Raw genomic sequence first — 22696 nt, 5'->3', positions numbered from 1 at the left:
CTGCGGGAGGCCGCGGAGCCGAGCGGAGATGCTGAGTGCTCTCCCCTGCGCTCTCGCTCGCTTCCTTGCCTTTCTTTCCCCCCTTCTTTTCTTTCCTTTTAAATATTATTTCCAGGATTGTTTCATGTCACGGCACGCAAGAGCAAGAGGAGGAAAATCACCTTCCCGGCTGCGTCCGAGCTCCAGCGGCCTCGAAAGGGAGCGCGGCCGTGGCGGCTCCTCGGCCACGTCCGCGGCTCGGCAGCAGGGCCGGTGACACGGGGCGGCCGGAGGGACAGAGCGGGATGTGACTGCAAAGACAGGAACGTCGCTGCGCCTTTTCCTCCCTCCTGGCAGCGATCTGGGGACGGGACAGTCACATCCCACCGATGTCTCTCCCGCATCCCACCAGCGTCTGTCCCACATCCCATCCCTGCTGCAGAGCCAGCTCCGCTCCAGCTGCGGGCTGTGACCGCACAGCGCTGAGACTTCGGCCGGGAGAGGTGCCCGAGGGGACGGTGTGGGGCTGTGCGTGAGCCCCTCTGCTCCCCCGCCCTGCTCTGCTGCCCGCAGCCGGGGCCACGCCGGCCGAGCCTGCCCTGCGGCTGCCGAACCCCCGGGCCGGCTGCGCCGGGGGATCGCAGGAACCGGCGGCGGGAGAGGGCAGCTGGGGCTGGCAGCGCCGGGATTCAGCACCAGCCACGGCTTCCCTGCTCCCCGCCCTGCTCCCGGGCTGGGCAGGTGAGCTGTACGTGGAGCCCTGCACGGCAGGTGACCCCGGCGTGGGGCTGGGGAATCCTCCGGCAGCTCCTGCCCTTCCCCAGCTCTATTCCCCTCAAAGCAAACAGAGCAGCGGCTCCGGCCTGCCCGTGTAAGGACTCCACGGCAGCAAAGTTCAATATTCCCTGGCGAATGGCCCGGACAGGGAGGCTGCGCTGAGTGACGGCTCCCACAAAGGGCAGGGAGCGTCTAATCCCCGGGACCGCGGCACCTGCACCCCGGCCCGGCCGGGATTAAAGGGGAGCAAGCCGGGCTCTGCAAAGATCAGAGGCTTCATTAGAGCGGCCTTGAAATAGGATTTCCTCAAGTGATAAGGGGCAGGGTAGGAAGATAATCTGGGGGCTGTTGGTACCTGCCCCCACATCACCCCCGGAGATGCTCTTTTGGGTCACCTGCCTTGTACGTGGTGCCCCAGACCTGGAGGGAAGTGGCAGGGCAGATCTGGCACCCTGTGCCCCAAACCCTCCATCCCAGGGATGGCTGGTTCCCCTCTGCCATCTTCCTCCATCCCCAGCACCCACTGAGGAGCTGCCCAGACACGGGAGGGGCTCTCTGCCCTCCCGCTGCCCTTGGCTCCGGGGCTGCTCCCTCCTCCTGCCAGCAGACCCGGGAGCTGTGGCTCTTTCAGCTCATCTTCACACCACATAACACCAATTTCTGCTCATTTCCACCATTAAAATTCTGGAAAGTTTCTTCTGTGTCATTTCCAGCCTTATGCGAGCAGAGAAACGCTGCCTGCCATGGGCACCCTGCACTGCTGCTACCCACAGCAAATCCAGTGAAAAACCTCCAAACCAGCCAGATGAAGGATGAACAGCTCCCTGCACGGAGCAAACACCCACGTGCTGCATGATAGGATACACTGACACTGCAAGATCCCAATTCCTCACCCTGCAAACACCAACAGCCCTGAAAATCCCCCTGAGAGTGGGAGGGAGCAGGTGGGTTTTGGGGAGAAGCAGCAGTGCAGGTGGGACCTTGTGAGCATCCACATCCTGTGGGAAAGCTCCATGTTAAACACCAGGAGCTCTCACTCTGACCACGCTGCCCATTACTGTAAATACAGCGTTCCTTTAATGCAATTAAATATTTAATACTTGGAGAAGGGGGGAAAAAGGTCCCACATCTTGTCTCTTTCAACAGTCATTTCGGTCTAACTTGCAATGGCCATAATGTAGTTTGTTCTCAAATCATGCAAAATTAAAGTATTTTAGTCTATCTCAAAGTTTCCCACTCCTAAAAGAGCCGTTCCTGTTCAGGCTCACCAAACACAGAGCACGGGAGAGCACCAGGGTCATCCTGGACTCAGTGAGATGCTTTAGGGACAGGGTTTTTAGGGCTGCTGCTCAGAAGGGTTTGCAGAAGGCCACAGTTAATGTCTGCCCAGGATTCAGCTCTGCCTGCAGTGGGGTGGGTGCTGCCAGCCTGGGGGGTCCTGTGGGACACGGCCCAGACACCCCACACACCCAGCAAAGCTGTGCTGCTGCGGAAGTGAGATGGATCAATTCTGGGGGAGCAGAGCCATCGTGTGCCTGAGCCAAGGACTCTGGAGAGGGATTGGGGATCGAAGAACAGGGGCTGGGCACCTCCTGCCAGGGCCATTGACTCCAGTCCCACTCTTCCCAAATGCCACACTCTGGAGGCTGAGCCTTCCCCAAACTGAAGGTTTCTCATGGGATCACCTCACTGCCCCTCAGGATTCTGTCCTGGCATGGCCCCGTGCTGGGCTGTGGCTCCCTGTGAGGAGGAAAAGGCTGCACCATCCCCATCACCATTCACGGACCCCAGAGTCCCCAGTGTGTCCCACTTGACAGCTCCTGCCCAGCCCTCAGGGACTGCTCCTGCTCCAGTTCCTGCCAAAGGGACAGACAAACCCTCCCTGCCCCAAAACCCAGCACAGCCAGGGCTTAATCCACATTACCTGGGGTTAAATTTGCCCAGAGCTGAGCAGATTTGGTTCCTCTCCTGGACACCAAGAAAAAGCACCACAGCAGCTTCTGGGCTGCACCACACACCTGAGCCAGGACATGAGGAGCTGCCTGCAGACCCCAGAGTGAAGGGTGAGGGCTGGGAGTGACAATCAGACCAGTCCCAGAACACCTGCATGGACACAGACAGGAAAGCAGCAGGGCTGGAGGAGGGCTTGGAGGAACCCAGAGGCCACCAGCTCCTCGTGAAGTGCTGAGGCATCTCTGCCTCAAACCCTGCCCCTCTCCAGCCCATCATGGACTCACAACAGTTCCACATCCACGGCCTCTCTGCCCAGAGCAGGCAGCAATAATGGAAAACAAATCGGTGAACTTGGGAACGTTTCAAGCACTTCATCCTTCCAGGACACCAGACTGCTGATGAAACCCCAGCTTTGCAGGCACCATCTTAATGACAGGCCAAATTTCAAAGGCTTGCAAACTATTTCTTGTGCTGCTGCCCCACCCCCTCAATAAAAGGTTGCATCAGAAAGAGATATTTCCATAATTTATAGTAGGGGCATTTCACTGGGGAGACTCACTCATCTGTACTTACAGATACATTTAAGAAAATGCATCCTCCCACAATCCTGCGCCATTTACGACTATTGGCACAATCTGTAATCCTCAGTCTTCAATTAAGGGACACCTTAGGGTTCATTATCACACAATTGCTCCCTGTGAACCATGCCAAATGCTGTTTTGGCACAGAGCTTGGAAGATGAATTAGAAGGAAGTCTTCTCGGTAATGCCCGCTCCCAATTCCCATCAGCAGCCTTTATGCCCTCCTCTAGCCATTTTTTCCCCCCTCTCCCCTCTTTCCAAGTGGCTTTTACTATCCCATCTTTCAATGTCTCTCTTGATTCTCTGGAGGTATATTTAGAGATGCTACATCTCCTTTTCTTCCGGCTCTCAATGCGCCTCCCGCTCCCGGCTTTGCAGATGGGATCTTCTTTCCTCCCTTCCCCCGTCACAAACCCCCACGGCTGCCTGGGAGCAGGGCATGGAGCTGCCTGAGGCTGGAGGAGCTCACAACTCACATTTTACAAGAAAGGAGCTACAGTTATTGCCAGACTTGGTCTGGGCACAACTAATGCCCCCAACGCAGCCAGTAATGGCCAGAGCCACGCTCCTCCATCCCTGTCCTCAGTGCTGCTCCTTGCAGGGATGGATCCTGATGGATTCAGCCACAAAGCTGGGGAAGAGCAACAAGTCCAGAGCCTTAAAACCAGGGGCTGCCAACTCCTCAGCAGTAAAACCTTCACAGGGCTGCAAGGAAACCTCCTGGTGTTAGCACAGACCCTTCTGGCCCAAACAGCGGCAATGTCAGAAACTTCCACGGGAATCCTCGGTGTCACAGCACCAGGGGATGTGACAGTGACAGAGTTTCTCCAGAACAGCACCAGAGGATGTGACAGTGACAGAGTTTCTCCAGAACAGCACCAGAGGATGTGACAGTGACAGAGTTTCTCCAGAACAGCACCAGAGGATGTGACAGTGACAGAGTTTCTCCAGAGTTAACGCTGATGCTGCCCTCAGTGATCACCCCAAACTCGCCGGGACGCGGCGCGAGGAGCCGGGGTCGGAGAGGGAACAACGGAGTCCAACAGACAGAAATACTTGGCCCACAAGACACCTTGTGGAAATTTTATTATATAGAGTGTAAAATGCAACTGTCAGTCAAATAAAAAGAACACTTTTTTTTTTTTAAACACCATGCTCAACATTACCCAATCGCGGTTCTTTATAGTTAGACATTTCAAGCATAAGGAAAAATAAGGAAAGAACCCAAGAACAGTAAATTCAGTACATTTAAAAACGGAATGTCCCGCAGGGCAATTAAAAATGCAAGAAAAAATAGCTTCAATTCCGTTTTTCCTTTAAAAATACACTGTTATCTGTACAAGAAACACTACAGTAAACATCAGAAATCATATTATCCCTTTTATTAAATCAAAATTATTTAGCGCATACTGTGGTTAATACTAGATTCATTTATTTCTCTAGGTAATTTGACAAATATTAGATAAGAAAATATTTAAAAGAAACGAAAAAGCAGAAAACACCTTGGAATTAAAAAATAGTTACTACCTTTTATATGGTTTTATGTTCCACAGTGTTTGTTAAAGGTACTAATAGCAGATTCATTTTAATATTAAAAATAACAGTATTTATATTTCTGAGAGCATAGAAGAAGTTTTTTTTCTTTTCTTTTTTTTTTTGTTTTTCTTTTTTTTAACAAGCTTGGAGGTCTTAGATACATAAATGCAACTAGCAATGGAGACATGAAAACATGTATTGCTAAAAAAATTAACACATTTTTATATTACCCCTTTAGACTCTAGAAATTATACAAACCCTACAAAATGCCCCCCCAACTTGCAAACAGTAACTGTTTCAAATACAGAAATCATATCATTAATTACAATACATATCATAGTTCAGTTTTTTAAAAATGCAATAAAATCAAAGACAGCCAAGATACAAGAAATTAGAAGTAAAACATTTAATGAATTTACATATTTAAGAATATTTAAATACTGTTTAAATTTTTTTTTTCTTTTTAAGATTTGTTACATACCACCTAAGACTTCCAAGCCACTCTTTCTGTTCCAACAGAAAAGATCGAAAATTAAAAGGAAAAAAAAAACAACAGACAAAAAACCCACATGTTGAAATGTCACAGCTCTGGGGTGTGTTTTGGTGCCTCCAAATTCTCTGGCTTCTCTCCAAAAAGAATCCTGGAGGGATTTTTTAATATAAATTTGGAAACAAAATTACCAGCATGTCCATACGTTTAGTACATTACTAATTGTTCCTGATTCTTAGAAAAGTTCAGTATAGATTATCCTACAGCTAGTGTTTCACAAACAGAAAAGTCTTCATCAAAATGTTGTAAATCTAGAAACCTCTGTTACAAAAAGGTTTTCTTCCACAACGATTCCAAGGAAAAAAAATTGCCACGAGGACCTTGTTCTACTGCTCCTGGAAAGAAAGAGAGGAGAGAAAAGGAAAAGTTACTGAGCAGTAGGAAATTATCCAAGCTGCCGAGCCCTCCTCCCCCAACACAGGTCTGTCCCCGCTGCAGCCGAGCGGGAAACGGAGCTCAAAGGATGCTCTGAGCTGCCAGCAGAGCCCTCTGTCCCAGAGCTCTCCTGCCCTCACCAAACAAGATCCCTCTCTCCAGCAGGGCAGCTCGGGGAGGGATGAAGAGAAGCCCTTTCATCACCGAGTCCAGCTCACGGCCGGCCAGCGCCCGCGGCGAGCGCCCGGCTGCACCGCGCCGGTGTGAGGGGGAGAGCAGGGAGAGCAGGGAGAGCAGGGAGAGCAGGGAGAGCAGCTGCTGGGGGCTGGCATCCACAGCAGCCGCTGCTCCCGGGAGCCAGAGCTACGTGTGCAGCTGTGGGGACAATGTCAGACCACAGCAAGGTGCCCCTGTGCTTTGCACAAAGTTTTTGCCGCTTTGTTTGCTCTGCGAAGCACCGAGTGTGATCAGGATAAATCTCACACAACTCTCTGGTGCTGAGAGTCACACTGAGTGACAGCTGAGAGGAGATTTTACTCGAAAGCAGGTTAATAAAAATTATTTTTCAACGGTTTTGATCTGTTTTGGGACAGGGAGATGGTGAGCACACAGCTCCTGTCCCAGCACGAGAAAAGCAGCACCTGCACTCCCAGTTCTGGGATGTGTCAGTGCTGTGCTGCCTCACCAGCCTGGCTTCATCATTCCTTTTACTTTAATTCCCCAAAGTCAAACAACTGCCTGGGGGCTATTATGAAAGGCTCCCAGGAGAAACAAATAACCTCCCAGTTCCCTCCCAAAAAACCCCTGACCCACCCTGTACAGGAAAATAAGACTTTGATGTTGAGGTAACACTTCTGTGATGACTTCCTCAGCCACAAAACATCTCTGCTTCACCAAGTGAGCCTGAGGGAGAGTCCCTACACTAGGGCAAGGCCAATAGACCCAATTGCCCAAGAGAAGGAGCAGAGGGGTTTGGGGAAGGTGAATACAGACCTGGCTGTGGGCCTGAGCCTGCCCTAGTGTCTGCCCATAGTAGGCAGCCTGCTGTCGGTAATACTCTGCCCAAGCCATCGTGTAGTCCGGCTGGGAACTTGCCTGAGAAGCAGCACTGGCAGCATGACCTGGAGGGAAAGAAGAAAAAAGGAAGAGATAAGCAATTCCGGAAGTCCAAGCCCAGGCTTAGGATCTCCTTTTGCCAAGCTTAATGAAGAGCCAGCCCCCTTCAGCTGCTGCAGACACCTGACAGAGCGACACTGGCTCCGCTGCGTGGGATGGCAGGATGGCTCCAAGCTGGACTGTGAGGAACAAGCTAAGAGCAGGCAGAAAGCACCCAGAGCGTCCCTGCAGCTGCAGGGACAGGCTGACAGCCTGCACACCCCTCATCCTCAAAGGTGCAAAGCCTCCAGCAGCTCCATGTCAAAGCAAGTTCAGAGGTTGGGATCATGCACTCCGTAACGCCGTGGAGAGAGCCAGGCCTGTGACCTTCCATGAGCTCTCCTACCCTCTCACAACCCAGCTGCAGCTCTCTGGATTTTGCCAGCAGCAGTTCCTCTGTGCTCTGTGCTCCCCCAGGCAGGCTGGCTGCAAGCATGGGCACGAGGGGAGCGGGGCTCAGAGGGAGCTGCTCTCCCGAGACGCGACAGCACAACCGAGAGCTTTCCGTGGGAGCACTACATGCACCATCACCAACAGGGCAGGGCCAGAGCATCTGGAAAGGACTGGAAGCTAAAAACGGCAGGGATGGAGACGCAAGTCATCGGATTAGAGTTAACTCCTTGTAACCAGAGCTGATTGATCTCCAGTTAGCCTGTTTCACTCACTCTGTTTTTTGAAATACTCCTCCCATGCTTTGCTGTAATCGGGATGGCTGTTCTGCTGCTGGCTCTGTTGGCCTGTGCAAAGATGACAACAAGGGGCACGTCAGTATGGGACAGGTGACAGTTTCCAGCCAGTGACATCTGCCTCTCCATTAGACAGGCCCTGGGTCTACCCCAGCTGCCCAGACTTGACTCTTCAGCTTCCACTTTTCTACAGTGCTGGGCATCTTCAGCTCAGTGGAAGCCGAGGAAAAGCTTGAATTCCTGATCTCACCTCACCTACTGAAGGGCATGAAGCCAAATGTCACCCTGCTGAGACCTGCTCAAGCCAAAGCACATGGTGGGAGCTGCCCAGTCTGCAATCAGCCACACTGGGCTGCCAGTCTGCTTGCACTCAGTGCAGGAGAGCTGAGACACCTGACACAGATCTCAGATCTGTCACCTCCACAGAGCAGCCAAGGGAACAGCCATGTTTGGAGTCACCTCACTTGTCTCTCAGGGGCTGCATCCTTCACTCCTGCTCTTCTCAGTGGAGCAGAGCTGAGGGACCCCTGTGAGCAATGCCCCTCCATACACCCTGCACACACATGAGCCTCCACAGCATGACCTGCACAACTCCGGGGCAGCCACTCAGCTCCCGACTCCTCAAGGTGCCACAAGCCCTGCCCAGGGGACAGCCAGCTCCACAGGGCACAGCCAGCTCCACTGGCCACAGGGCACAGCCAGCTCCACGGGGCACAGCCAGCTCCACTGGCCACAGGGCACAGCCAGCTCTATAGGGCACAGCCAGCTCCAGTGAAGAGGCAGCCACGACATCCCAAACAGCCACAGCTGGCTCATGGTGTCATCTCCAGGCTCCTACACTGCTCCAAGGGAAGCAGTGCCAGCATTTCCTCTCAGACCCCAAACCTTGGGCTCCACCCAGCCCAGACTCCCCATCCTTGAGGCACTAAGGCACTTTCAACCCAGCACAGCCAAGTGCTACAGCTGGGACAGAGGAAGGATACCTGCCCTTCCCACACTTCCCTGGATCCCAGCAGGAGCACAGAGCCCTCAGTGAGACACAGGACACACAAGCAGCAAACAGCAACTGGGAGCTGCAGAGAGGCACGGCAGGAGTGGGGAGCACGAGCCACTGGGGACAAGGAGAGAGGCAAGGACAGAGGCCACGCGTGGAGCAGAGCTCTCCCCATCCCATCCCATCCCAGCTCCATGCACAGCCCAGCCCTGACGCCGGCCCAAGGGGGGCTTTGAAGTGGGGGGAAGGGGGAAAATAATACACTGCAAGTGTGAAGTGGGTGGAGGGAACAGGGCAGCAGTGTCCTGTCCAGGGGCATAAAAGCGGGTTAAAAGACTTGACCAACGCTACAAGTCAGGACCTTTTCTGGCAGAGGTCAAGGCTGCCTCAACTGTCCACCTGCTAATGCCAACAAAGGACCTCCTTCAATGCCTTTTCTTCTCGGAGAATTACAGTCCACAGCAGGCTGAAAGGACACGCAGCTAAACGCATTTCACAGCAAAATGTTTCCCCAGCCAGTTAATTTATTTAAGATGGGGGAAGTAATTAAAATCTAAATACATGTGTAGGGGGTGGGGGTCTGCCCCTCCTCCCACAAGGAGGGCACTCGAGGCTGTCCCCAGGACGCCGGCGCTGTGACAGGGCTGACAGAGCTGTGACACAAGGCTGCAGCTCTCGGGCAGGGGACCCTGCACAGGGCTGTTTTCAAATTAAAAAGTGCAAAAGCACTTTTAAAGGTATTTAAAATAGGTATTTACCTATTTTTTCAAATAGGTATTTACCTATTTCTTACAACAATCCTCCTATGCCATGGTGAGCTCCACCTGGGCACCACTGCAGCAGAGAAGATGGTGAAGGTTCTTAAAGCATTATGTGTGTGTGCTCTCTCTTCAGCCTGCCTTCAGTGTGCCTGGCTACAAACAGGAACAGGGAGCATCCTAAAAACACACAGAACTAGAGAGCCAACCTTTTCCACCAGGTTCAACTGCAGAAATAAAACACCTGCCTCCAAAAGGCAGCAGTGTGGGATAAACCCACATGGGGAGGACAATGGCAAGGCAGGAAGCTCCAAGGGTTTTGGGAGCCACCTGAAACCTGACAGTGCAAAACTGCACTGGAGTATGAGCTGCATTATTGGTCATCAGGGGGCTCAAGGGGGCTGTGCTTCCCACACCAGGCTCCACAGCCAGGAGGGGTGAGCCTGAGACACGATTATCTGCTGCAGGAAGGGAGATTATTCTCTCCCCAGGGAGATTTCAGGAAGGTGAGGAAGAAATTGAGTTACCAAGGTGAGTTTCTAAAGGCATCCTGCAAGGAAGGAGCAATGCAGTTTTGTAAGCATTTCTTCCAAGGCTCTATGGAAGATAAAAGTTCAATATTTTTGTGGAGCTTTCCCTGCTGCACTGACTGCTCTGCTTCCCAAAGCTCAGGGAAGTTTAGAGCCCTTGGGGGTGCAAAGCAAAGGAGTAGAATAACATTTTTTCCTGTAAAACAAGTTAGTGAGAAAATACTCTTCTTCAGTACCATACTATTCCAGTCCTGCACAGAAGAAAAGTCCCCTGAAGCCCACCACTGCATTTTAATGTGCTGAAACCAGAACAACTGCCAAGCTTCTCCAAGACCCTAGAGCTCAAAGGGAAAGTCATCATTTCTGGACTGTAACCTGCTCAGAGGGAGGACTCATCTAGAGTTTAACACACACTTCCCATGTGCCAGCACAGCACACATTTCAGAAGTGCAGCAAGTTAACAGAGCAGCACTGAGATCTCCAAATTTCACATATTCACAATGTCATAAACACCCAAAGGTGATCAGTGATCAGTGTTACAGGGAATCACAAGTGCAACTGCAGGCACTGTCCCTGCAATGATTCCTCTACCTCAGGCACTGCAAAGGGCAGGAATTTATACCAAAATTCAAAATCTGCTTCATTGCTAAATCAGCCTTAGCAGTGAAAAGCATCTGCCATTAAACTCCTTTAAAATCACCCCTCCATACACCTCTGGTGCTTAGCTTTAGTTTAATGAGACCAGACCATTAAAAAATTTGTATTTCTTAAAATATTGTGACTGCAAGGGTCCTTTGGACATTACCACCATCACATGAGCTTTGAGATTACCAAGCAGACATGAATCTGCTCTGCTCAGGGCAAACCACTCCTCAGCTGTTGGAGACACAGGATGATGCAGCTACAGCAGCAGCACCACCATTTACTATTTGAATTCTTCTGAGAAGGCGACTCCCCATTCCAAACTGCTCAATTTTGACTCAGATTTTCAGGAAAAAATGACCAGTCTAGGAGCCCTGCCTAACCTTCCTCCCATTTCCTGCATCCCTCTCCCCTGCTGTTCCATCAGTCTGGAAATTGAACAGTGAGAAAACCTTGTAAGGAATAATTAAATAAAATAAGCAGGACATTGTAAGGTCAAGAACAAAGAGATGGAGGGATCAGCACCAACAGTGTGCCTGTCAGGGGGAAGTGTGGTTAGCAAGTGCTTGCCTGGAGAATCCTGGGAGAGCCAGAGGCAGGAATGTTTTTGTTAAGAGAGGAGCAGACAGCAAGGACCAAGTTTCTACCCAAAGAGCAGAGAGAGGCAATAAGCAGTTAAGCACATGAAAAGCAAAAGTTTTCCATGGCCTTCAGCTTGTTCTGAGCTCCACCATCACTGTGTGCCTCCACACACTTCTGCTCAGCTCAGGGAACTGTTCTGCTGTTTTCCCACACGTGGTCTCACGGGTGAGCCTGCAAAGGGAACACCAACCCTTCTCCAGCCCAGGCCCTGGCACTTACTTGGGACTTGCTGTCCAGGCTGCTGCCACGTCTGGTAGGTGCTGCCCCAGCCCTGTGTCATGAACGCCTGAGGACCACTGCAGAGGACAAAAAGCCATGCTCAAGTAGACAATAAAATACTTACCAAGCCACAGACATGAAGCTGCCCAGAGAAGGGAAGTTATCACTTAGAGTCAGCAGCTGCTGAACAAACAGGCAACATGGCAGCAAAAGGAAAGCTGTGCAGGTGTGAACTGTGTGTCCTGCCTTGGTATCAATGAAGCCAAGGTGAAGATACATCACACTGAACAGCACTCCTTGTGCTCTATGCAGTTCAGGCTTCTTTCCATGCTCTCACTGCACTAGAGATAGGAATTTTGGAGATGCCAATACCTACCTGTGCATCATTTAATAGATGAAATCTTTCCTGCAGTCAAGCTTAAAGGATTGAGCTCACTTGCTTTTGCTTCTGAATGCTCAATCTTTAAAAGGCTCCACTCATACCCCACCCCTTCAGGGCCCTCCACCCTTCTTCTCCCAGCACTTCCTAGCTCCCAGCCATTCCCCCAGCCCATGGGTGAGGAGATGCAGCAGCTTACTTTTGATGAGGTGTAGCAGGTGCTTGGCTGAAGGGATTTTGACCAAATCCTCCAGGTCCACCCATGCTGGTACCCTGTCACAGAATCCACAAATATTTAATGCCAGCTCCAAGTACAGGGTGGAGGCAGTACTATGAGTAGTAAGGAAGGAGAGAAGACAGCCTGGGACACGTGGATCCTGAGGCTGGTGTCAAGCCTTCTCCTCTCAATTCAGCAGGAAGGCAGCTTTTCAGCTTTGCCATGCCCCAGTTCAGTGTTTTCCATACTTTTTTATCAGTCTCCTCATTCAGTAGTAATGCAGCCTGACTTTATTAAGCCTCAATACCACAGCACTGCATTAAGTGTAAGATAAGTCATCCTGAACTTACTGAGCAAGGAGTTGAGTGTTTTACTTTCAGGATGATGCTGCCAGGACTGTGTCATTCTCACACAGTGACACTATTGTCTTCCCTTCAAAAATCTCCTTTGACAGCCTTTTCATACCTTATTATTGCTGTTCTTCCCTCTCATATAGCTGTACACACTACCCAGGACTATGTCAACAGTCAAATCCTTCTGGGACCACAGCAAAAATTAACCACATGGATGCTGGAGGGCCATCAAGTTCAAGCCAGCTGCTAAGAGGCAAATGGTTTTGAAGCTGAACAATGCAAGCACGTGCATTCTGTGCCATCCTGTGAGTCCAGGCCTACATGTACCCAAGAGTGACAACAAGGGACAGAGCAAGAGAGCAGAGATGGAACTTACACCAACTTTCTCATCTATGAGATGTCTAGCGAGCTCAATTTGCTGGGGGACCCCTCTGATTGTGAATATTCTCACACCAGGGTCTGTGTTTGGGGGTGGGTTTCTCTGCAGCTCCACGTGTGCTCCTGACTGCTGATTTATGCTCTTGATGTTCTCACCACCTGAAGAGAAGAAAGCCAAGATGTAAGGAGGGATATTCAGCATCTCTTCCCATAAAATCATATCAAAGTCAGGTGCTGGGAATGGATTCCAGTTTCAGCCACCTTCTGTGTGCCTCAGGAGAGGTGGGCTGAGGATGGCAACAGCAAAAGAAACTGCAGTACCTGAGCTCAAGCTGCTCCTTTAATCTACTTCACAAACATAACCTGAAACCTTGAGCTACTGTAACAGTTTTTGGGGTCATGGATGATGCTGCTTAAAGAACACACAAGCCCTAAGTGCCCACTGCAGGCTCCCAAGATGCAGAATGAGTGGGATACACTTTGACAAAACAGATGCAAAACCTGCACTGACTGAATTCCATTGCTTTTGCACAGCTGTTCAAAGCCTCTGGGAAATGAAAGTCACCTGCCATCTAAACATGCTGGTTTTTCTTCTTTTTTTCCCATCACCAAGACAAAAAGCCACCAGTCACATAACAAAGCTTAAGCTTTCTCCCAAACACGAGCTGTTTGATAAGTTACTGCCTTAAATCAGCCTCTGCTTACAGGGTTTGCTATTCAGCCTGCAGCCACACATCCCTCCACAGCCATGGCAGCACTCGACTCCAGGCTGTCTCCTGCTATTTCAGAGTTAGCTGTGCATGCAGGGAACATGTCTGGCTCGTTTGCCATCTGGATGCACAAGAGCACAGGAGTGCTTCCAGCAGGATGCAGCAGGGCCACTCAAAGTGGATCTGATTTCCTCAAGACCTGCTAGGTCCTGGTCTCTTCATGAAATTTGCTTAACAAAAGCCTCAGCCAATGTTACAATGGTTCAATTCTTCTTTTGGAAGCTCACACAACTTACAGACCAGCTCCACTCAACTGGAGAAATTAAAGGGTGTGGGGAAGGAAGGGCTTTTACATCTTTAAAAATCACAAACCAAAAAATCACCAGCTCAAAGGATAGACAGCAAGCAGCACAGAGAGCAAAGGAAACAACCAAAGATTTTTGTTTGGTTTTCATGAAAAAGAGCCTCCAAAAATAAACGCCTCAATTTTGCTCACATTTCCATCTCTATACATCCAGCACAATTTCAAAACAAACTGTGGATGTTGCAGACACTTGTTCATTTCATTGTAATGGACTCGTGACCTTTTTAACATTTTAAAGCCTTCTTGGGGAAGGGAGGAGGAAAAGTTGCCAAAGGGCAATTAACTCTTTCTAAATGAATTTTTGAAGATGCATTTAACAAAAGATAATCATGTCACATCCCTGGGCAGACAACAGGGATTGTACTGTGCAGCCAAAAGCCAACCCACTTACTTTCAGTCAAGCATGGGAAAGGAGTAAGATGAAGTTTCAAAACCAAGAAGGTTTTTTTTTTTTTGTGTCATGCTTTTGTCTGATGCAGATTTGTTTGAAGCTCTGGTTTTTACACATCGAGGTGAGATCTGAATCAACAGCCATTTCATTTGCTTAGTGAAAACAGAGGGCCCTTTCAGGCAACACAATTTGAAGGAATGGCACAACTTCTTTACTGGGTGACAGAGGCACGACCAGAGGTTGCTACTTGCACTGCAGACTAGTTTCTCCTTCCAAAAGGGGATTAAAAATCGAAGCATTCTCAAACTGGAAGCAAGGAGAATACAGATTTCAAATCATTGCCCCATTTAGCATTCAGCACCAAGCCTGTGGTTGTTGGGCCTGTTTCTACAGCAGCTCCCTCCTGCACCACACAGCAGAATTAAGTCAGCTGCCTCTCCAGGTTTGGTGGGAGACTGCAGGCTTTACCCCCACACCAGCAGGACTCTGTGCCCTTGTCCTCTTCCCCCTGGTCCATGTGGAAGTGCTCCCTCCCAGCCAAGGCAGCCTCCAGAGGAGGCAAGCGCGGTGACGCAGCCGCCGTGCCGGAAGGAATCTCCTCCCCACGGCGAGGTGACTGCTTGGCACATGGTGGCTGTCTATAGAGCATTCATCCCCTCCATTCTTCCACCTGATGGGGGGCAGGAGCGATCCAGGAGCGGCCTCCCGGCTGGATGTGAAATCCTAAAGCAATTAATCAAACCTGCTCAAAGGCCGAGCTGACAAGAGCCAGGCCGGCCGCGGTCTCTGGCAGGATTGCCGTATTTATCATGGAAATCCAGGGGGGCCCAGGCAGCCAGCGGCTGTTTCCAAGCACCACCAAACACAGACAGACTTTGACATGTGTATGGTGCTCGCCTCCACCCTTCCTCAGGGCCTTTGGGAAAGAAAAGCTGCACCTTCCCACCCTCCAGGGGAAACAGCCATGCGCAGGATGTGCAGGCAACTCCTACAAGCTCACGCTCCCAAGCTGAGATGTCCACAAGAAAAAGGCACCACGTCTTCTGTCACATATGCTGCAGAAATTGAGCTGAGAAACTTCCCAGCCTCCCTCTTTTCCCTGCTTCTTGAGTGCTCACACGGAGCTGGGATCACAGGAGCAGTTACCAGTCAGATCACACACACCACACCTGGGTGCCCAGGGCATTTGGGTCAGCACTCTCTGCTTGGGTGCTGATCTGAGACCAAGCTGATGGCCCACAGTCCTCAGCCAGATTTTACACAGAAGGCCAACAGCCCCATCCTGGATCACAGCAAAGAAAAACACCCAACAGCTGGAAACTGCTCAGAAACTGTCAGGGAGTGCAAAGGTTCTGTAATTGGTCACTGTTAAGAAAACCCCACTAAGATCCCCTCTGCCCCACAGGCAGCGGGGGTGGAAATAACAAGAATTGCCTGTCTTGCATCAATGTGTGGAGCGTGCAGCACATCCATGCTGGTCCAGACCCCAAAAGGCAACGCCACAGCCATCACTCACTTGACAAAAGTGAAGGCTGCAGCAGCCTAAGAGCACAGGCACTGTGAGAACACCGATTACAAGGTGGTATTACAATGCTACCAGCACTCAAATCACCATACAACTAGTAATTAGTCACTCCAGAAAGCTTCTGATCTGGCCAAGTAAGAATCCCTATTTTGCTGTTGTGGAAACAAAGGTAAAAAGCCACCCTTCACCCCCCAGTGAGGCTGTGCCAGGCCCTGCACTTGAATGCTGGGACATTCACTCCACTACCTGCATTTATCTTTTCAGCACACAGTGCTCTCTGTAGTCACAAATGCTCCACTTCAGTGCACTGCTGAACAACAAGTGACCTTTTCTGATCCTTTATTAAAGATGACTAATGGATACAGCAATAAAGTTTCATTATAATTTGATTTTTCTGTACATGTAAGTCTCACTCATGGGCTTAAAATTTACTTTGCTTGATCTTTTGGCCAACTGGACTGTTCAGTGAGGACAAGCATAATCACTGCAATTTCTGCATAATGGGGAAAGCAGGTGGTTTTTCATACTGAAAAAAGTTTTCAGGTCTGTGAACGGGCTTGTGGCAAAAAAAAAAAAATCTGAAAACAATTGCAGCTACAGGGCTGACCTGCTCATGTCCCTGGTCATCCAACAGGGCAGGAGCTCAGGGTGCTGTGGGGACAGGCCCATGGCAGGGAACAGCAGGGATGTGCAGGAGGCAAAGAGGCCACAACAAGTCTCACCACAAGCTCCCTCCTGCTGGGAACACTCAAAGCCACTGAAACTTGGCCCAATGCCCTCAAGTCTCTGCCTCCTTTTCTGCTGTAGCTTATCTATTCCTATTCTATTCTCTGCTGGGGCTGAAAGCCAGCTGTGATTACTTAAATACTAGTTCAGGCATATGTCATTCTTTCTGAAATAGGCATAGAAAAATGAAACACTGCCTTAGATAGGTCAGTGCATTAGCTCAGACACATCACAGCAGTTCAGAGCTATGTCTGCTCCTGGCTCTACCCTAAGTCCTGCCACTGCCCCACGTGCAGCTCCTGCTCTGTGACAAACTGAGTCTGCTGCTGATGTTCAGTGTCACAACCATCACAGGGTTGTCCTGATAGAGAGGATGACTCCTTATCCATCTCCTGAGCATGGAGAGATCCACTGGCCAAGCAGCCAAGGGGCCTCCATGGCAGTGAACATGCTCAGCCAAGTGGCACAAGGTGCACCAGCCTTCTGTGCCAGGTCAGGTGCCAGCAGAGGCAGAGAAATCCTCCTACTTCACACACTTCAGGGGCTGGAAGCAGCTCCTGTTGTTAGCACACTCAGAGACCTTCCATTTCCTCACCCAGCACTCACAGAAATCCAGCATGATGAAATGACTGTTCTGCTTGTCCCTGATATACCATCCTTCAAACAAATTCTCTGTAAAAAGAATCCACAAATGAACCTGCCTTTTCTCAGCCAGCTGCTTGTTATAAAACAAGCTTATTTGACAGCTCTGCATTAAGAGCCTCTCTTACAGCTTGTCAACAAGGGCCTGGAGAACACAATCATGAGTGAGAACACCACAAAGAAAACGACCACAAGCGCTCACAGCTTATTCCTATGCTGCATTCACAGGGCACTAAACACTGCAATCACAGAAAACCCCAAAGCTTCACTGTCAGGCACCAAGAACATGACCATCCTGAGAGACAAGGACTGCAAGCTGTGGTATTTGGAGTCCCCAAACCCACCTTTGCCTATAACAAGGCCACACTTGTCAGCTGGAACAGTGTAGGTGATTTCCTGCACACCTCCAGGTGTTCCAACACTCCAGTCCCCACGGCCACGACCTCTTCCTCGGGCAACAGCCAAGTTTCCAAAGCCATCTCGTTCCTTAGAAGGCAAAACATGTGCATCAGGGTTTTCATGCTGGCACCAATGCACATTAAAAACAAAATAAAGCCAGGTCAGTTAAACTGCCTCAATCAATGGCATTGAATTGAGATATTCCTGGACCTCAGTTTCACAGTCAAGGTTTTGATGCACTTTAGAAAAATGCCAAGTAATGTAGGTTACAGTTGCCTTCCTGATTCAGGAAGATATTTTTATTTTTAAATGCATGCCTTTACATCTGCTGAAATAAACCTATAAATAAGCATCAACTACTAAAGGACTTTCAGTTTGTGATGGGGGGATCTCTTTAGAGCAAACAATGGATCTTGGCACTGACACACGCAGAAGTTGCTTTCCAACCCTTTCAAGTATCATCCTGCTGGAATTACTCAGCAGAAATGCACATTTTCCAAAACTTCCAAAGGAAGCTTTTAAGTTCAAAGACACTTAAAGGACATACCCATTTTGGGTAAGTGATTTTCCAAAAGCAAACGGCATGGGCAGTCAGAGGCTATCATGACAGACCACAATATTTAAGTGAATCATTACAGCAAGTTATGAAATCAAGTATTCAAACCAGGTATTTGGGCTAGAAGAGATATCAAGATGGATGAATTACTTTCAGGTTACTGAAATGGCCTAAAGTTTTAATTCCTCATAATGCAAAGGGAATATACAACCTCCTTCAAGAGTCTGCCCTAGTACTTCACCCACCTTTGCACTTCTTGCTCTTGTGCAATGCAATGTTGGTGTGCCTTAGAGCACAGTGACACAATACCTGAGCACTCAGCACCTTCCTGTGCCTCCCCCAGACCAAAGGGCTGGAGTGTGAAGATGAGGCACCACTGAGCACTGGCAGTGCTCTGCTGCCTGAGCAGAGCCCCCGGTCACTGCCTGATGCTGATGGACTCCATTCCATCAGGGCACTGTTTCCAAACTCAGCAATAACTAAACAGGAGATAGATGTGGAGCTATAGGCCTGGGAATAGAAGACCTTCCCACAGCTCAGTTAGCCCACATAAAGAAACAAACCTCAAAATCATAAAGAAACAAACCTCAAATCCAGCAGCTCTGGGCAGCAGCACCAGGGGAAAACTGAACACTGCTGCTTTTCAGAAGATGGCATCCACCCCTCCCCTCCATCCAGCTGCCTGCATGCAGCCTACACTCCCAAGAAGCACCTGCAGAGCCCACCTGTGCCGTGAGGATGAGCTCACTGATGATGTGTGCTGCGTGCTGACACCGGTCCGGGAGCCCCATGACCTGTGCGACTCTTTCAGCGCTAATCCCATCATCTGTGGAGAGAGGTGGCAAAGACTAAATTAAAAGCAGAAAACATCCACTCACCAACAAAAGCTTCCTTCCAGCACCAACACTGCTGGCAGCGTTTTCACACCACAGAACTATCCCAGGAGCTACTGCTTCCCTCCACCTTCAGCCCCTCTTCCCTGGACTGCAAGGAGACAAATCCCAGCCCACACTGCAGAGGGAACAACACTTAAAAGAAAACAATTTCAAATGTCAAAAAGCTATGAAAGAGACTGATATAATTTTAAGAGGAAAAAGGCAGCTTTGATAGGTGATCAGACAGCCAAGGACCCAGAGAAAGTTACTTAGAATTAATCAACTCCTGATCCCCAAAGGCTTTAATGTCCTGAAGGAGAATTCTTTAACAGGAAATAAGAGATTTTTGTTATTTATCTGTGTAATTACCACTCAAGACATGACTGTTGTGACATCTAATGTTTGCAAACAAGCTGTATATAATCTTACTCTCTGAAAACCAGGAAGTGCATGAGGAGGCAGCACATCACATTTAAATGGGTTTCAGAAAGAGACACAATGCACCTGTAAATGAGGAAAGCCTGGCTGCTGGAACCCAAAAGTGGAACACTGGTCAGAAAGCAACGGCTCTCCATCCTCACACAAACCTGGTTTAAATTGAATCCTAACTCCAGCATCATTCTGAATCTTTTTGATCATTTCTCCATTTCTTCCTATCACAATTCCAACAGCATACCTGGGCACAGAGACCTGATGGGAAAGGCAAAGGAGTATGAAAGTGCAGAGAACTAGACTGAATGACTCTGATTTTACAAGGAGATGCTCTTAACTTTGAGGACAGGCCATGTTAGGCAGCTCCAGGCTACAGAACCACATCTCTTGAGAAAAACAAACACATGGCCACAAATTCCTTCCCCACTAAATGAACTCTGCACTACAAGAATGCAGCTTAAATTATAAAGTGCCATCTGGGAGTCCACGAGAACTCCTCGTCTTTGCAGAGCCAGACTCAATTCTTCCGGCAAAAAAAAACAACACAACACATTTTAAAAAAAGCTTACAGGTTACAAGTGCAGTTGGATGACTCCCCCCAGTACCCATCCCAGGGGAGGTTAGCAGAGCACTGAGAAGGAAACGTACCTCTATGCTGCCTCCTCCCATTCTAGCACTGAAATCACTGCGCACGCCTCGGAAGTCTGCCTGATCTTTCTCTCGGATGATCTCCAGTACCATTTCCCTCGCTTGCTACATGGGGAAAGAAGTTACAGTTAGCTTCAAATTATCCTGCTTGCCCTCCTGGTGTTAGGGCCTCAAGATGGGTGATGGTCAGGCTTCAGGCAGGGGGATCTCCATCTGCTGAATGGGAACAGCAGTGTGATTTAGGATTTCTTTTATCACAGTGTTCTTGATGGCATCTTCTATGTCCCACAAAACCTGCCAGGTGCACAAAGTGGCAGTTTCTTGGGTGCAATTGCTTCCTCCAGTTTTTCAAAAAAGGTCCTTTAACTTTTAAAATATCTTTGATTTTTTTTGTTGTTTTTAAATTAAAGGAAGTGGATGCCCTTTCCTACAGACAGAACTGAAACCAACACAGTGAGGTAGAAGCTGTTGGTAGAGATCATGCCCACTAAGAGCTACAGAGCACACACCAAGGAGGCTGTGGGCACCACTGAGCTTACTGACTCTGAGGAGTTCAACCCAAGTCTGCAGCAATCCAGCAAGACATTTTCTGAGACAAATGGATATTTTTCCTACCTACTGATAGCACTCAAGGCCATTCACAAGCCTGCATGTAGCCCAGCTAGTGAAAGTCTACCCTGGAAATTAGCCAACAGTAGTCACCAACACAATTTTAAAAAGCCTCTATGTCAAACCCAAGCATTTGTTTCCCTCTACTACCAGTCAAGCTTTTGACATCTTGGTTCTATTTCCAAGCTTGAGGACAGTGGTGAACTTCTCTCCTTTCATTTTTACATACTTCCCATATCCTCAAAGTATTTTTAACAGAAAGAAACAACTCAAAGACATTTCAGAGATGCCAAGACACAAGTATGGGTGATGGAGAGATTTCAGAAGGATTTGAGGGAGTCAAGAAACACTGCTGCAGCATCCACAGAATCCCACCAAACCCAAGGATTCATCACACTTCTTAAACACTTCCTGAGTGTGCTCAGCTTTAAGTGCCTCAAAGATCTTCCAGCCTGAGAAGTCTCCATGTTTCCTTGAATGAAGATGTGACAACAGCAAATCTTGCAAAGCAGAAGCCACCTGGGAAGTGGCAGCACTGAGAGTGTGATTTACTTACAAGTAGCCAGACTGTCTTTAAACTCCTTTTGCACAGCTATACCTCCACAGTAAGAATTTCAGGGGAAAACAAAATTAACTCAAACTTGCAGTAAGAGATTTGAAAAATACTACCCAAACACTATGCCTGAGCAACATCAACTGTTGCAGCAATTTATGATTAGGGAGATCCTGTGAAACAGAACTACTTTCATTGGAGACAGGAATGCTAAGCTAGATTTAAGTACTTAGCAAGGTTTGAAAGGCACTTGCTGAGAAGTGGAACATGCTGTGGCTAAACTTTAATGCTCTAATTCAGGCGCTCCCATCACGCTGCAATCCCCCAGTCTGCAGCTGATGGGGGAGTTTCCTCCAAACCACAGGTACATCCACATTGCAGAACTCTGACACAAGGAGACTGAGGCACCAGTATTAAGCAAACCCCTTGGTTTCAGGAGTTGTTGTGGGATTGGTTTTTAATTACCTGTGTCGATTGGCTGTCTGAGGTAGTTTTGTGAAAGGTTTGCTGTCTCAAACGTGTGATTCATTCAGTCACTAAGAACCCATTTGCTCAAGTGACACAGAGCTCTCATTTTTTGTCACACAGACTGGAAAGCATTTAAAAACTACTTTCTCCAAACCCTCCCCCTCATCTCTACTCCTACCCATGTGCAGTATTTATGTGGAGTGACAGCTCCTAAGTTATGCTGTAAAACAAACTTCTCTGATGTTTTAACTTGCTCTACTCAACCTTACAGAACAAACAAAACCAGGAAAGATTTTTACATTTACAGCTGGATCTGATTCACAAATACACTCAGGTTTGAATTTCTCCTCAGTTCTCTTGGGAACCAGTTTGCTTTTGTTACATACCTGTACTTTAAATGCATCTCCAGTAATACGGAGAGGTTTATCTGCTCCAGTAGGCAAGGGACCATCTTGGATCATAATCATTTTCACACCCGTTCGCTCCTGAAGAAAAAGCACAGAGCAATTTTCTAAGCAGAGTCCCTAAAACAAGGGACTAAATTTTGGTTACTGAACATTATGAAGGTCAAACCAGCACCGTTACAGAATGCACAAATTCAGGAACAGTCCTAGAGTGTAAAGGACTGCCAGAAACTGCATTGCTCCTGAGGCTCTCAAATAGCTGAAATCCTTGCAAGAACAACCCACTCCACCTCAACTCCTGACTTTCCAGCCCTTTCCAAAATCTGTAGCTGTCTGCATGTAACAGTTATTAAGTGTCCAGCCTCCAAACTATATGACAGAGGTCTAATAAGGGCACTCAAAACCCCTCCATTTTTGACCCTAGGTGTTTTGCTATAACCCTCTATTCTTTAAAAACTTGTACCAGATGGAGGAATAAAGAACGTCCAGGAACACAGTTTATACATAACACAACACTTAATTAGAAAGGGGTGGGATGAGAAAAAAAGATGACATATGGCAGCTTTACCACAGATCAGCAACAAAAGAGAAGCAGAGCACTCTACAAGAGCATGGCTGGCATTAAAAATACTGCAGAGCAGAGCAGACATGGCCCTTCCTCAGCTACAGGGATCCCCTCCTGAACAGCAC

At 48.8% G+C, this 22696-nt stretch overlaps 1 protein-coding gene across 6 annotated transcripts in view; it reads right to left on the bottom strand.

Annotated features, from left to right (window-relative positions):
- Window positions 1-4343: 4343 nt before the first annotated feature.
- FUBP3 (far upstream element binding protein 3) overlaps window positions 4344-22696 on the bottom strand; it is a 39183-nt gene continuing 20830 nt past the window's right edge. For 4 of the 6 annotated variants that reach the window (XM_039720014.1, XM_039720015.1, XM_039720016.1 and 1 more), the window contains 11 exons: window positions 21989-22087; window positions 19973-20077; window positions 19480-19582; window positions 18743-18843; window positions 17407-17548; window positions 12703-12863; window positions 11956-12029; window positions 11378-11454; window positions 7572-7643; window positions 6745-6872; window positions 4344-5711 (listed from right to left, as the gene is read on the bottom strand). In XM_039720014.1, coding sequence (XP_039575948.1) covers window positions 5703-5711; window positions 6745-6872; window positions 7572-7643; window positions 11378-11454; window positions 11956-12029; window positions 12703-12863; window positions 17407-17548; window positions 18743-18843; window positions 19480-19582; window positions 19973-20077; window positions 21989-22087 — 1071 coding nt within the window. In that variant the 3' untranslated portion in view covers window positions 4344-5702. The remainder of the gene's footprint in view (window positions 5712-6744; window positions 6873-7571; window positions 7644-11377; window positions 11455-11955; window positions 12030-12702; window positions 12864-17406; window positions 17549-18742; window positions 18844-19479; window positions 19583-19972; window positions 20078-21988; window positions 22088-22696) is intronic. The other 2 variants (XM_039720018.1, XM_039720019.1) reach the window with 2 other exon arrangements.

Source organism: Passer montanus, unplaced genomic scaffold, assembly GCF_014805655.1.
Source record: "Passer montanus isolate IOZ18808 unplaced genomic scaffold, ASM1480565v1 scaffold43, whole genome shotgun sequence".
NCBI classification, from domain to species: Eukaryota; Metazoa; Chordata; class Aves; order Passeriformes; family Passeridae; genus Passer; species Passer montanus.
Note: the sequence above shows the minus strand (reverse complement) of the source record. Positions and strands in the feature narration are given on the sequence as shown.